At 37.9% G+C, this 14,561-nt stretch overlaps 1 protein-coding gene across 3 annotated transcripts in view; it reads left to right on the top strand.

The window, feature by feature from the left end:
* Positions 1-14,561, top strand: part of ANO3 (anoctamin 3) — a gene marked incomplete at its 5' end in the record, with an annotated part of 271,320 nt that overhangs the window by 69,030 nt on the left and 187,729 nt on the right. The window contains one exon of one of the 3 annotated variants that reach the window (XM_079789412.1): positions 728-773. The exons of the other annotated variants lie outside the window; for them this stretch is intronic. Within the exon in view, the coding sequence (XP_079645538.1) occupies positions 728-773 (46 nt within the window). Of the gene's footprint in view, positions 1-727; positions 774-14,561 lie in introns of those variants that run through there. 3 annotated transcript variants of the gene reach the window in all.

Raw genomic sequence — 14,561 nt, 5'->3', positions numbered from 1 at the left:
TATAATGGAGAGCAGGTCCCCCCACCCCCACCCCAGCATCTGGAATAAATGGTCCAATGTCACTATCATATATGATTCAAGGTCTCTACAGCTGCAGCACAAGCAGAGAACTCCAGTGTAATGTGCTAAACGTTAACATTGCTTATCTAACAAGCCCATTCTTCTGGACAAATGGAGGCTATCCATATGGAAGTTTAAGATGGAAAGATGAAAAAAACGTTTCTGCATCAGCGTTTGCATTCCTTTCAAAGAGCCCAACTTTGCCCTTCCAGAAGTCCCAGTGTTTACGGACCAACTTTTAGAAAATCAATGCTTGTGTCCGGATAGTAACCAGCCTCAAAACTTGAAAAAGAGGTAATGACCAGCAGCTCTGGAGATTTGCTGGGACCTAGTCATAGTCACTAAAAAAGGTCCTCCCCTGCCTGACCCAGCAAACCCCGCGCGACTCCCACCCACACTGCGGCACTAGAGGCAGGGGATGCGGGGTTATTCCGCAAGTAGCCACTAAGGGGAGCCGGACGCTGGCCCGCCCTCCTGCGTTGCCTTGACAACGCTGGGCATGCAGCCTGGGGAGTGATGCGCTCCCTAAAGCAAGAGTGGGATTGCAGCGCGCTCGCGCGGGCTCCGGTATTTCGTGCAGCCAAGGAGTCGCTCTCAAAGTCTGGCGACTGTTCCCCAGCCTCCCTCTCGGACTGCTTCCTAACCGGCGGGGACGCACAGAGTGAAAATGGTCCATCATTCAGGCTCCATTCAATCCTTTAAACAGCAAAAAGGTCAGTTGGAATTGGTCTCCCTCCCTGTGATTGTCACGTCCCCTCTGTGTGCCCTTGCAGTGTGTAGGAGCATCCTTTGCAGGCTAATGCGATGCAGAGGTGGAGAACTCTGTGAAGTTTTTTTTTTATTAATTATTCTTTGTTTTAATGCCTCTTCACTCTGCATTCCAGATGAGTCTGAATTCTGAGCCTCCGCACGGTCTGTGGGAGAAATGGAATTCGTCATCTCGGGGACCTGATTTAATGTGAATTTCTGCTAAGACTGGTTCAATACATTGCAGTAAACCAGCTTAGTGGGGTTGTCCTACCAGCACTCTGAGGTTTGAAGACAGAGGAATTGGACCATGTTTGCCCATCTGTGATTCAAATGTCCCATAAGCTTCATGCAAGCAGATGTCTTAATTGAGAATCTTTGACAGAATACATTAATATTTAGAGAGTTCAAGAAGTTGGCCTGTTTAAGGGGCTCAGAAACTTTCTTGGAAACTTTATTTTGTCCTTGTCTTCTGCTTGATTCTGGGTTTCAGGTTTTTGTAATGGTTGGTAGGTTCTGTGTCTAGGAGCTTTATATTTTCTCTCTTAGCTTCTAGTTCATGTTTCTCCATAGATGCAGTCATAACAGTCCATGTGTTCATAGTCAAATCAATAGTTTTTCCAAGTTATCCCCTCACTCTTTGTTTCTTGTGTTGTTTAAAAGGAATTTATAGGGTGCATTTATATTGAGGCATATCCCCAGTTTCCTGGAGTTAGCCTGAAAACATATATTAAACAGCAACATTGCCTTTTTATTGCATTAATAATGGCAATAATGCCATAGTTGACCATATGCTATCTGAGATATGTGAATTCTGGAATGGTAAATTTGCTCATTCAAAATGAAGTAAATGTTTACTTAAATATCCCTACTTTCCCCCAGATTCCATATATATATATATATATATATATATATATATATATATATATATATAAAACTTTGCATGATGACATGATTACTAGACTTAATGTGGTGATCAAATCCTAAGGTATATAAATCACTATATCCTATACCTGAAACATATAATATTATATACCAACTATACTTAAATACATGCATACATATGTCAACAGTTGTTCCTGCATAGATATTTTCCTTTTTTTAGAAAGCAAACACTGGTGAACACCCCAGGGGTAATTTAGAAGAAATGTTTGTGTTGAGCAGAACATTCGAATAAGTGAGCTTTGAATTCCACATTTTATACTCTGTTCCAGACCTCTAGGTTCTTTAAAAATTATATGATGAAGTTGACAGTGGGTGAGAGTGGGGTGAGAGACTGCCCAGGTAGACAAACATTTCAGCTAATATATAATTCCATTTCAAATCTAAATGTTCCAAAGAAAATTACATTGCTTCAAGAAGTTGTGTTTTCTTTCGTTATTATCTTAAACAGAAAGAAACTTTCAAAATGAAGACAAAGATTAAAGGGACTTTGCACCAGCTTCATATAATTAATATCTTCCTTTAATACATAACTGTGGGTGATTCATTTCTGGGACCTGGAACCTTGAAATGGTCCCCACAACATTTATTATGTATTGATATATATTGTGTTTTTAAAAGCAAACAATTGCCAACTTTAGAACCAACGGTCATTGCTCAGTGTGAGTGATAACAAAATCTGCTAGTCCTGGCACTTCATATTGTTTCCTTTATGATCACTATGAGCTATTTATTTTCAAGTCTGTCTTTACTTTTTGGCACAAAAGGCAAGATTAGCAGAAGGATAATATGAGGAGGAGGAGGGGTAAGAACCACATACCATTAAAGTGGTTCTGCTTAATTCCTTTTTAACTCTGGATGGGCATTCGAAAAAGACACACCTAAGGATTAGACCAAACTGAAGATTAATTAAGACAATTCCGTGTTGGAACTCTGGAATCCTAAATTCTAGGCTTGCCTTTATAACTAGCTTAAGAGTGTTTAACTTCTTTGGACTTTTGGCTCATAGATAATATGAAAAGATTTAACTACTGAACCTTTGCCCTTTTCTCTCTCTCTTCCTCTGTTCTATGGGGAAGAGCCACTGGCAGTGTGACAGTGGAGATGATTTCTTCCTGGGTCAGATAAAGAGAAAACCACTGCTTTTAGTTCCCTTTTAGGAAAATAATTTAATGGAGTAATCCAGTTTATGGAGATTATTTTTGCTTTAGTCAAGTGGAGTCAATGCATTTTTTTAAATCTTCAGCCAAAGTTGTGTGTGTGTGTTTTTTTTTTTCATTGATTTTAGAGAGAGGAAGGGAGAGAGAGAATAATAGACAACAATATGAGAGAGAAACATTGATCAGTTGCCTCCTATATGCACCTTGACCTGGGATTGAACCAGCACCCAGGTATGTGCCCTGACAGGGAATGGAACCTGCAACCTTTTGGTGCATGGGCCTACACTTCAACCACCTCAGCCCTCCGGCCAGGGCTCGATTATTTTTTAAAAAATTTATAACACCTAGAAATAGCATGAGATCCAATAAATACCCTTATTATAAGGCTTGAAAAATTTTCACCCTCACTTGAAAAACGAACCACACTGTATTTAATTTCACTGAAGGCATGGAGATTTTTATATACATGTTAATCCAACCCAGATCCAACCCTCCCTCACTGATTTTACTCAATCTTTTTAACACATCAGTGTAAATGTCAGTATAGTTATCTGTAAAACTAAATACTGTATATAAAGCAAATTTGTCCAATAATTTAATCCATGGTCCTCATTTTTAGTCCTGGATTTTAATCCTCCATGTCCTATTTGCAAGTTACATCCCTTAATATCTCTAAGCCTCGGTTACCACTTCTGTGAAATGAAGATAATATTTATGTTGCTGATTTTTAATATACTTAGCTGTTTTTCTCGCACACAGTAGGGGCTCAAAAATTAGTTAATAATAACAACCACTGTTCTTTTAAAAAATATATTTTTATTGATTTCAGAGAGGAAGGGAGAGGGAGAGAGAGATAGAAAAATCAATGATGAGATAAGGTCTTGATTGCTGCCTCCTACACTTGAGCCTGCAACACAGGTATGTGCCCTGACCAGGAATCAACTGTGACCTCATGAGTCAAGCAGGCCAGGCAATAGTTCCCCCCCCACTCCTCCTCCTCTTCCTTCTCCTTCTCCTCCTCCTTCTCCTTCTTCTCTTCCTTCTCTTCCTCTTTCTCCTCCTCCTCCTCGGGAGTGAAATAAATCCTTAGTAGTTTCTTTGTAATTTTCTGACTTTCATTTACGTTTTCCCTCCATTTAATTTTTTGGGGGTTTATCTTAAGGAAAACAGTAGACTACAGACCACCAAAAGATAGTCACAATATTCTTGAGTTTCAATCACAAACTACCCAAATTATATGCCCATTCCCCAGGAAAACTTCCAAAATTCCCATAGAGTAAATTTAGATATTCAGTTAATTGTATAATTTTAAACTTTCATTGCAAATAAATGGTATGTATTCACTCTCTACACAACCCAATTTGCCAATCTTTTGCTGTGTGCCCGGCATTGTCCTTTGTGATGGCATTATCAAGAACATGTCATTCCCAAACCTATTGCTACCAAAGCCTCCTTCTTCAGAGAACTTTGTAAACAGGAAGTCTGAGAGCTTTGCTAGACACAACCTTTATGAGAATTGTGGGCAATTCTACATTTTTCTAGAAATATGTTGACATTTTGTTTCTTGGCAATGCCAGTTATGTTTTCCGAAGAGGACAGCTACACACAGAGAGGGGCAAAAGTAGGTTTACATTTGTTCATATGAAAAATAATACAATAATATATATATATATATGCCTAAGTGGTTGACAGACTGGCCAACCAGCTGGTAGCTATGATGCGCAATGATCACCAGGGGACAGACTCTCAATGCACAGGCATAGAAACATGGAACAGACTGATGAATTTCAGAGGGAAGCGGGGAGGTGGAGGGTGGGAAGAGATTAACCAAAGATCTTATATGCATACTAGAGGCCTGGTGCATGAATTTGTGCACCAGTGGGGTCCCTCAGCTTGGCCTGTGGGGATCAGACCAAAACTGGCTCTTCAACATCCCCAGAGGGGTCCTGGATTGCGAGAGGGCACAGGCCAGGCCAAAGGACCCCACCAGTGCACGAATCCGTGCACTGGGCCTCTAGTTAATAAATAATAATACACTCTGTGTTTCACATACAACTGTAAACCTACTTTTGCCATACCCTGTATATTTTTTTTTAATTTTTATTACACTTCAATTAAATTCTAGATTTTTTTTAATAAGAGGCTTACTAATAAGCCAGGAAGTAAAAAGTGATAATCTTGGGTGGATGGGTGGGTGGGGGGAGGCAGTAGAGTATATTATGCTTAGAGACAACTGGGAGTGTGTGTTTGCCTCTGCCTCAGCACATGTGGGAGGAACACATTAGCTGGAAAATCAGCAGTGATTTCTGGTGAAAGTCCAACTGTGCTTCCAGCCTGGCTTGCTCTGTTTCACTTGATTTATGATAGATTCATGTGTCACGGAAGAGTGAGCGAGAAAAGGACAATACCATTTTTGGCTTCTGGTAGCTGTTATTTACCAGTATATCTAGCTTGAGTTTCAGTGAAACCATAGGTCACATAAAACACAGCCTGTCCCTAAAGTTTGGGGCTTAATGGGATCAACTGAAGCTGTTGGGTGATTCATCATTATCCTGAAGGACATTTATTTGAGCATGAAAAGGGTGCTTTTAATGATTCTACAGAATCAAACACTTCCTACTCAAATAAATTATTTAATAATAATAATCTTTACACTTACATAGGGTGTATAGACCATAAAGCATGTTCTTTTAAAAATATATATATATTTTCTTGGCTTCAGAAAGGGAGAGAGAGATAGAAACATCAATGATGAGAATCATTGATCAGCTGCCTCCTGCATGCCCCACACTGGATGGAGATCAAGCCCAAAACCTGGGCATGCACCCTGACCGGGAATCAAACTGTGACCTCCTGGTTCATGGGTCAGCATTCAACCACTGAGCTACACCAGCTGGGTAAAGCATTTTTATTCTCTTTTTCTCAAAATAAATCATTTACTGTTGCAGGTGCACACCTGTAAAACTCCTTAGCAACCATCCTGCTCTGTTCCCAGTTCCTACTTCATAGTACCCAGAAGACAGTGTTGGGAGAAAGACCTAGTTTCAGAGGCCCTGGTATCCGCTTTTAAGCCTCCTTTGCTCCTCGTTGATATCTTCAGGATCGAACCTTCATATACTCTTACCCCGGTGAAACAAAAAAACAACAAATCTGAAGCCATTACAGACATTCATTCAGGCATATATCAACTCTCCCTGGCATTTTGGCAGTTTGTTCCATTTATGACTAATGAATAGAAAGCTTTGTTTCTTGTTATAATATTTTTGGATGTAAAGGATAAAAAGTTGGGTAGATATTGTAGGATCAGAAATTCTATTTTTCTTAGCTTTTACTCAATATCAACCTGGATCATTAGAAATGATCGAGTGTCTAATTTAGAGCCCCTCAGGTGTTCTGCCCTGTGCTTAATTTTGACCCTTTCCTTTCTTTCCTTCCATAGGAGATTTTCCAGGTATTTATGATTCTAGTTCCCCTCTGATAATTTCTCAGTAAGGGCAAGCCAAACTATGAAAAGATTGTAGAGGTATTTCAATCCCCAAAGAAACTACATATATCTGGGACATTTCTTAAAAGCTCCTGCATATCTCAAAATACTATGCTGTTGTTTTTTTAAGTAAGAACATTGATGTTTAAAAGAATGACTTTGAGTTAGCAAAAATTGTATTCATTATTTGATAGATATATATACCCTCTACTTAGGAATGAAGAGAAATGGTCAAATTGAAAAGAAACTTGATCCCAAGTAATTATGATGTAAAAATGTGAGTGTTTTAAAGCCATCTAGAATTTCAGTTATATAAAACATCACATTTCTTGAGGATTCTAGGGAGCTGAAATTTTCATTGAATATAGAATTTAAAATTATACTCTTTACATGGATGTCAGTGGGAAAAAAAATCTGGGGCGACATGATTATATAAATCAAGTTACCAAAACAAGTCCAAACTTAAAAACACACACACAAATCAACCTTTTTCTGTTTATTATTTTAGTATTTTATAATTGTGCAAATGTATAGAAACTATTAATGTAAAATACTTGTACCCTGATGCAAAGCGCACTGACTAAAGTTCCCTGTGTACAAATCCTGTAGCTTTGGGCATTTACCTTTTCTGAGCCATAGGTTTCTTATCCAAAATTTTGGAATTGTAATCCCCACCTCTCCGGATTGTAGTGAAGAAATAATAATCATCACAGCAACAAAAACAGCAGCAGCAGTTAATATTGTGTGAATACTACTTACTACCAACTGTCCCAACAGCTTGAAAGAACACTACGGGATTTCTTATTCACTAAAGCTTCAGTTGTTAGTTAGATATATAATTTTCCCCGTGGAGTGTGAACAGTCTTTCCTAACTCCAATGTCCACCTTTTTACCTGCTCTTTATTCTAACTGGAAGCCTAGTTGCTGCAGGTCTTTTGGAGGAAAACAAAATTTAAGCAACTGGATTGTATCTCATTCCCAGCTGACTCCCACCACAGATGTCTTTAGCTTCATCCATTGCTCTACCTCTTCTCTGTAAAAATATCAGAGTTCAAGGCAGAGTTCTATGATTTTCAAGCTTGATCATGATAACTCAGTGTCCCTTCTGCAGCTTTAGTAAAATGAAAACTTCAGAAGGGATAACCCCACCCTCCCTTCTGATGCTACAGTTCACCAGAGGTTACGGAGGTGTGAGGTCATATTCCAAACCTGGCAGTGCATTAGTACAACCAGCCCAGCTGTCCCTTCAGTTATTGCCTTTCCTCCTGAACTGCACTCTATAACTTTTTGCAAAGTGGCAATTACTTTATATTCTGTTTGGTTTCAACCCAACTGGCATGTAAGGTGCCTTGAACCAGCTGCAGGATCCAAGTTCACCAAAACATGAGTCACATATTCACATCCTCACTGTAACTGAAATGCAGTTGGCTGTGGAGGAGAGGACGTCCCTAGAGGTGAAATTGGGTGGATGTGAAAGTGCATTGCTGAAAGTATTTTGCAAATGCACTGCATTAGTTGTGGTACAAAGTCAATCAGCTACCTAAAAGGCAGCTCCCCAAAATAACTTCTAAAACTGGACATATCATATTTTATGTTTGGCTTTGAAGCACTATTAACAGCACTTTTGAGGTAAGGTGTGGCTACTCTGCAAACACACACACAGGGTCTGGTTTAAACACAGTTTCCACCACTGACTGGTATCTTGAGCAATTTGATTCATCTACTTAGACCATTTCCCTCAACTATAAAATTAAGGTTTCCCAAATTTGCAAAATCTAAGGAATAACTTGGAGTTCCTATTAAAATACAAAATGTTCAGTCCCTCCTGACAAAATCTCATCTCCAAGGGAGACTCTGCTTTCTTAACAAAAATGCATCCTACAGGATTCTGCAATTGAGACCATTTGGAAAAACAATTTTGTAAAATAATATAACCATGGAAGCACTAAGTGAGATAATGAATTTGAGTGAGTAGAATATAGTAAGTTGTAAATAGATGCTCTCTGTTATTTGTAGAATCAAACTATATAGATGCCAGAGACACTAAGCTATGTACAAATTGGCAGTAATTGAAAATATAACTTCAGTGTGTTTCTTATATAACTGTATAACCCAATCCTTCCTTTTTAAGGTTTGATGAGGTTCCTAAAGAGGAGCTTTTGTCTTGCCTCATTTACACCAGACCTTGTGTGTATATTGGTGGGGTTGCCACACCCACCTCTAAGGAGTGAGGAAACTTGGAGGGAAGAGCCCTCAGACGTTGTCTTCAGTTGTTCTAACATGACCCTTGTAAATACCCCAAACACTGTCAAGTCTTTATCTTTGCTAAAGGTATTTAAGTTCCTATTTTTTGCTGTATAACTTTTGGCAAAACAAGGGGCTTTGGTGAATATTTTTTCATAACGAAATATCTCAGAATGTATTTTTCAAATCAAATACCTGGTAACATTTTATAGCTCTCCTTGATTTATGTAAAGAGAAAGTCTTTTCGGTTTGTATTATCTTATAATTCAGTTATAATTTAAAGTCATTCTGAGAAAGGCAAGGTGTGTAATAAGAAGCAATGATATAGAGTCACATAAAATTAATTGTGTTTGAATCTTAAGACTTTTACATAGTGAGTGATCCTGGCAAGCTAAGTAATTTCAGTGGGTTTCAATTTCCTTATGTATGAGATCAGAATAATAAGTGCTATTATTAAATGCTTCTTCTTTGCCAGACACTGTTTAAACTCTTTTATTTATAGTAATCTACTAACTAATAGCACTTATTATTCTTCATAAAGAGAAATTTATATTAATGTCATTTCATTTTTAATTTGTATTTATATATTTTTTTCTGAAAGACAGAAAAGTTAAGCAAGTTTTCAAGGTCACAACAAGGAGTAGTGGAGCTAAGATACCCACCTGTCAGGTAGAAATGTTATGAGTTAGTAATTGTGTATGGTAAATTCCTCCTACAGGGATTGCTATATAGTAGGTACAATACTTGATAACTAGTATTTTCATTAAACACCAATACTCTTTACTCCAACTCCAAATAAATGGGATTAAATATTGTCCATTACTCAGCACAGGCATTTTACCTGTATAACCTCTATTTATCCACTTGGTTACACCAGCATTTCCCAATTTATTTTTCAAATAATTCTCCCAAAGTTTATCTGATTGCAAAGATTCAACTTCTTCTGTTTAGGTAAGTGAGTTTGATTTGCTAACATTGGCTAAAATTTAGGCCTGTTCAAAAGATTTTAAATATATATTTTGTCTGTGAAGTAGTGGTTTTTACACATATAATGGTACACTCACCACCAGTGTAAGTGCACCATTATATATGTACACTTATATTTAGACCTAAGAAGGATTTGTTAGTCTACTTGCCTAAAATAACTTTGAGTACAGACTAAACATATAAACACAAGATTTAGAATAAGATGATAAATATGGTCAAGAACTTGAGTGCAAGAGTCAAGCAGCTTGAGTTCAAATGATACATAATATGCTATGTATGTATGATTGACCTTTGCCATCGTTTTCTCTAAGTTTTTCATTTTCTTCCATATAAACTGGGACCAATAGGATTTTGGTTTTTTGGTGTGTTTTTTTAGGATGGCTTTTTATAGTGTATACTAAAAAAAAAAATAATAATAAATTAAAAAAAAAAAAGACATTGCCTAATCTACCTCTCCCCTTTTTTGCTATTTCTTCTAATCTTAAAAAAGTTCTAAGACATTCCAGGATGACCTATGCTTACAGTCTAAATGTTTCTACAAAAGAGATCAGGAAAAGTCAAATCTAACACTTTTCTTACAGTCCCAGTACTTAGGCTGAATTCTATTAAATCATGGTATTTCAATGAATTTTAATGTAACAAGTATTTACGTTTAGAAAACAAAATTATCTAAAAATAATCCCCATATATTGTTAATCTCTCAATTCACAATTTATTTCTTATATAACATTAGTAATTTCTGATTATTTATGATCTGTTATTATGCCTATGTAAAGTATAGAGCAGTATTATTCATGGGCTATGAGTGTTGAAAATAGCAACTAAACAATTTTATTCAGGTAGGGTTCAAATTACATCTTTCTCTTTATTGCACTGTATGCCTGTTATAATATGATGTCAGTTACTTAAAATAGACAAAAATTGGGGGTAAAACAGTAAATTATAATTTCCTCACTGATTTTTAGCATACTGTCTTTGATAATGCCTCCATTGGGCCCCTATATTTGAAAGATGATTCTCCCTTTCTCCAATGTTGCTCCAAGATGAGTGAGTTGGTGGTTCAGACCACATTGAACAGCTTGCAATTAGTTACAACTCTTACCAGATTTGAAGAAATCACCCACTCAAAAGCACTTATGCCCATTTAGACAACAGTACTAGAGAATTCAAATCATGGAGAGCAGTTGCTTTGGTATATAAATTCATGTTTTGATAAACTCATTTTTCTATGCTCTAGAAACACTAAATAATAATTTAATTGAACAATGTGTTATACACAAGGAAATTCTGTCTATATGTAATGTTCAAGACATATTTCTTATAATGTTCCTCTTATAATCTGAGACCTGCATGGTCCTTGAGCACCCCATTGTCTTTGAGAATGGCATGATTTGATATTAAAATGTAAAAAAGGGATGGGGAGATTCTGTGCCTTTCTTTGTTTCAGACCTTGTCTGAAAAAAACCTTCCATAGCCACTTGAAATGTGACAATCAAGGCTTCCTTTGAAATTACCGAATATTCCTTCCTTCCACTAAGATAAAAATCCTTAATATGAATGGTGCCCAACAGATGCAAAGTTTAATATATTTCAATTTTATTTCTGCCTAAAGGTTTTGTCAGATTTAAATCTTTTTTCAACTTCTTTAAATGAAAAGATGTTATCAAGTGTTTATTGAACACTTTTAAAAATACCCATTGTAAAGCCATGAAGGACTTGTAATGGATTTACTGTGTGCCACGCATCACTGTGTGCGTGGTGTGCATTAATTCCTCTAATTCTCTCTAAACACACACACACACACACACACACACACACACACACAAAAAAAAAAAAAAAAAAAAACAAAGAAGGCTCTATTGGCTCTACTTTCCAAATAAGGAAATTGACTGCAGTGTGACAAATAGTTTACCCCAGTAACATACCATAAAGGTTTAGCAGAGCTGGAATTGAAAGCACAATATGGCTGTAAAACTTGTTCTCTGAAACACTATAAAAGGCTTATCAAGGTGTCTGAAAATAGCTGATGATGATAGATCTGGGTCTACTGTGTGTCTATCAATGTGCTGTCCATTGTACACATTTTACATCACATAATTTTTATATTGACACTTTGAGGCAAAAATCTGTTTTGCAAATAAAGGCAACAGACTGAGACGTAAGTTGCACCCAGACATATTGCTAATATGAGGCAACCCTGGGAATAAGTCTCATGGATGTGCACCAAGAGATACATTATGTTTAGGAAGAGTAGTTTGACCTGGCCAGTGTGGCTAAGTGGTTGAGTATCTACCTATGGACCAGGAGGTCAGGGTTTGATTCCTGGTCAGGGCACATGTCTGGTTGTTGGTTTGATCCCCAGAAGGGGGCATGCAGGAGGCAACCGATCAATAATTCTCTGTCATCATTGGTGTTTCTATCTCTCTATCCCTCTCCCTTGCTTTCTGAAATCAATCCTATCTAATAAAAGAGTAATATGCAGAATGATCATCACTGCAACACACAATATAGCTGCCCCCATGTGGTCAAAGATCCTGCCCCCATGTGGACACAAGATGGCCACCACAAGATGGCCAGCAGGAGAGGGCAGTTGGGAGGCACCCTGCCTGCAAAGGAGGGCAGTTGAGAAGGACAAGGCCTGCAAGGGAGGGCAGTTGGAGGTGATCAACCCTGCAGGAGAGGGCAGTTAGGGGTAACCAGGCTGGCAGAGGAGGGAAGTTGGGGGCAAACAGGCTGGCAGCAGAGTGGTTAGGGGGTGATCAGGCTGGCAGGCAGAAGCGGTTAGGGGCAATCAGGAAGGCAGGCAGGCAAGCAGTTGGGAGCCAGCAGTCCTGGATTGTGAGAGGGATGTCCGACTGCCCGTTTAGGCCCGATCCTGTGGGATCGGGCCTAAACGGGCAGTCGGACATCCCTTGAGGGGTCCCAGATTGGAGAGGGTACAGGCTGGGCTGAGGGACAACCCCCCTCCGTGCACGAATTTCGTGCACCGGGCCTCTAGTAAAATATATTTAAAAAGAAGAAAAAAGAATAGTTTGTTTCTGCCATATGTTAACCCTGAAAAACTGGATTAGGAAAAAAGTTTATTGATAAATAGTCATGATGGCCACTCCAGGATATGATCTTTGTATGTCATACAAAGTGGGAAAGTTATGGGCCCTTATGAAATTTATTTTATGTTTTTAAATTTGTTTATTGATTAAGGTATCACATATTTGTCCTCATCCCCGCATTCCCATCCCAAAACCCTCCTCACGCATGCCCCCACCCCCCTGTTGTCCGTGACCACTGGTTAGGCTTATATACATGCATACAAGTACTTTGGTTGATCTCTCCCCCTTACCCCCACCCTCCCCTACCTTCCCTCTGAGGTTTGACAGTCTGATCGATGCTTCCCTGTCTCCGGGTCTGTTTTTGTTCATCAGTTTATGTTGTTCATTATTTCCCCTAGATGAGTGAGATCATGTGATACTAGAAATACACTTATAAGAACAGAAAATGAGACAAACAATAATGGTTATGCTGAGAGGCAAATGCATCAGTCTGTAGTGAGTTTCTTTCTTTAGACAGTTACAAGGTACAGCAGAAATACCAACAAAGAATCTTTCAGCCTTTCTGTTACAGCTTATTTCTCACTTTTTACAGGATGATCATAATCTATGAAGACGTTCTTACCATCTCAGAAAGATTCTTTCCTAATCTCATGCTATTCTAAACCCCTTTCTCCTAGAATACCAAGTCCCCTTTAGTCACATATCCTTCACCCCACACTTTCAAATCTGGACTTGGTATTTGCTATGTAATTTCCTCTGGATACTAATCCTGAGTGTGAAGTTTATGTGTACTGGGATGGGAAATGACAGGGCACCAGAAACCATGATGTGGCTTATCCTAAGTCCCAGGACTGTGTGTTTCTGCAAATTATTGAATACCTACTGTATTCTAGACACTATGCTAAACCTTGAAAAGACAACAGTTTATAAAACTTGACATCTGCTGAAGAAACTTTGCTAAAATGTATTTCCTTTTCCATCAGAACTCATGGTGTTTTAACATAGAGCTATCTAATTGCAGGCCAATATTTTCTTTAATTGGAGTAAGCTTCCCTTTTCTACATAAATTCTTATCGATTTTCTCATTATCAATAAAATCCAAATTTTCAATAATTATATCTATTGAATCGCTTTCTGTTGATTTTGACTGGTGTGTGAGGGGCCCCTTTGAACTGCAGAATGTATCTTTTTCAGTCCAGGGAATTTATTGTAGCAATGTGTTTATTATTATTTCTGATTCTTTTATTCTTGGCTCTTCCACCATCAAAATTAATTGTATAAACTCAGGGATATCCAAATTTATATTCTCTCTTGTTATTATCACATTTTTTTGTCTCTCGCTCCCCTCTCCCCGACACACACACATTCTGGTAGTGTTGCTTAACATTGTATTCTCTATCAATGGTTCAGTTTTTCCATAAGTAGATTCTGTTCTTTATTTCTTCAGAAAGCATTTTAAATGTCTACCAATCAATTATTAGTGACTCTAAATTATGTTTTCAGTTTACCTAGTTTTTTTCATTTTAATATGTTGTAACAATATTTTTTGAAAGTACTATTTTTATTTAAGGGGAAATTGCAGGTACTGTCTATAGTCTGTTTATTGTAGCATCTTTTGTTCCAAGTTTTCATTGTCTGCAACTTTTGAGACATATTATAGCCTCTCCTATTGAAAAAAAAGCGGCCTTATAAAAGCCAGGTGTTTGACCTAAAGCAGTCTGAGAGAATTATATCACACTCTCCAGTCAGATCTTATGGTGGCTGACTTGGCTCTCAGTTCACTTTTCAATTCAGTGACCTAGAATCTTGAGAAAACTTGGGATCTCGGGTCCTTGGACAGTCTCTCTAGGTGCTGTGTTTTCTTATGTTTGTTCAGTCAGCTATGCC

The sequence above is a fragment of the Cnephaeus nilssonii genome (genome assembly GCF_951640355.1).
Source record: "Cnephaeus nilssonii genome assembly, chromosome: 13".
In the NCBI taxonomy this organism is placed as follows: Eukaryota; Metazoa; Chordata; class Mammalia; order Chiroptera; family Vespertilionidae; genus Cnephaeus; species Cnephaeus nilssonii.
This window is presented reverse-complemented; position numbering and strand designations above follow the sequence as displayed.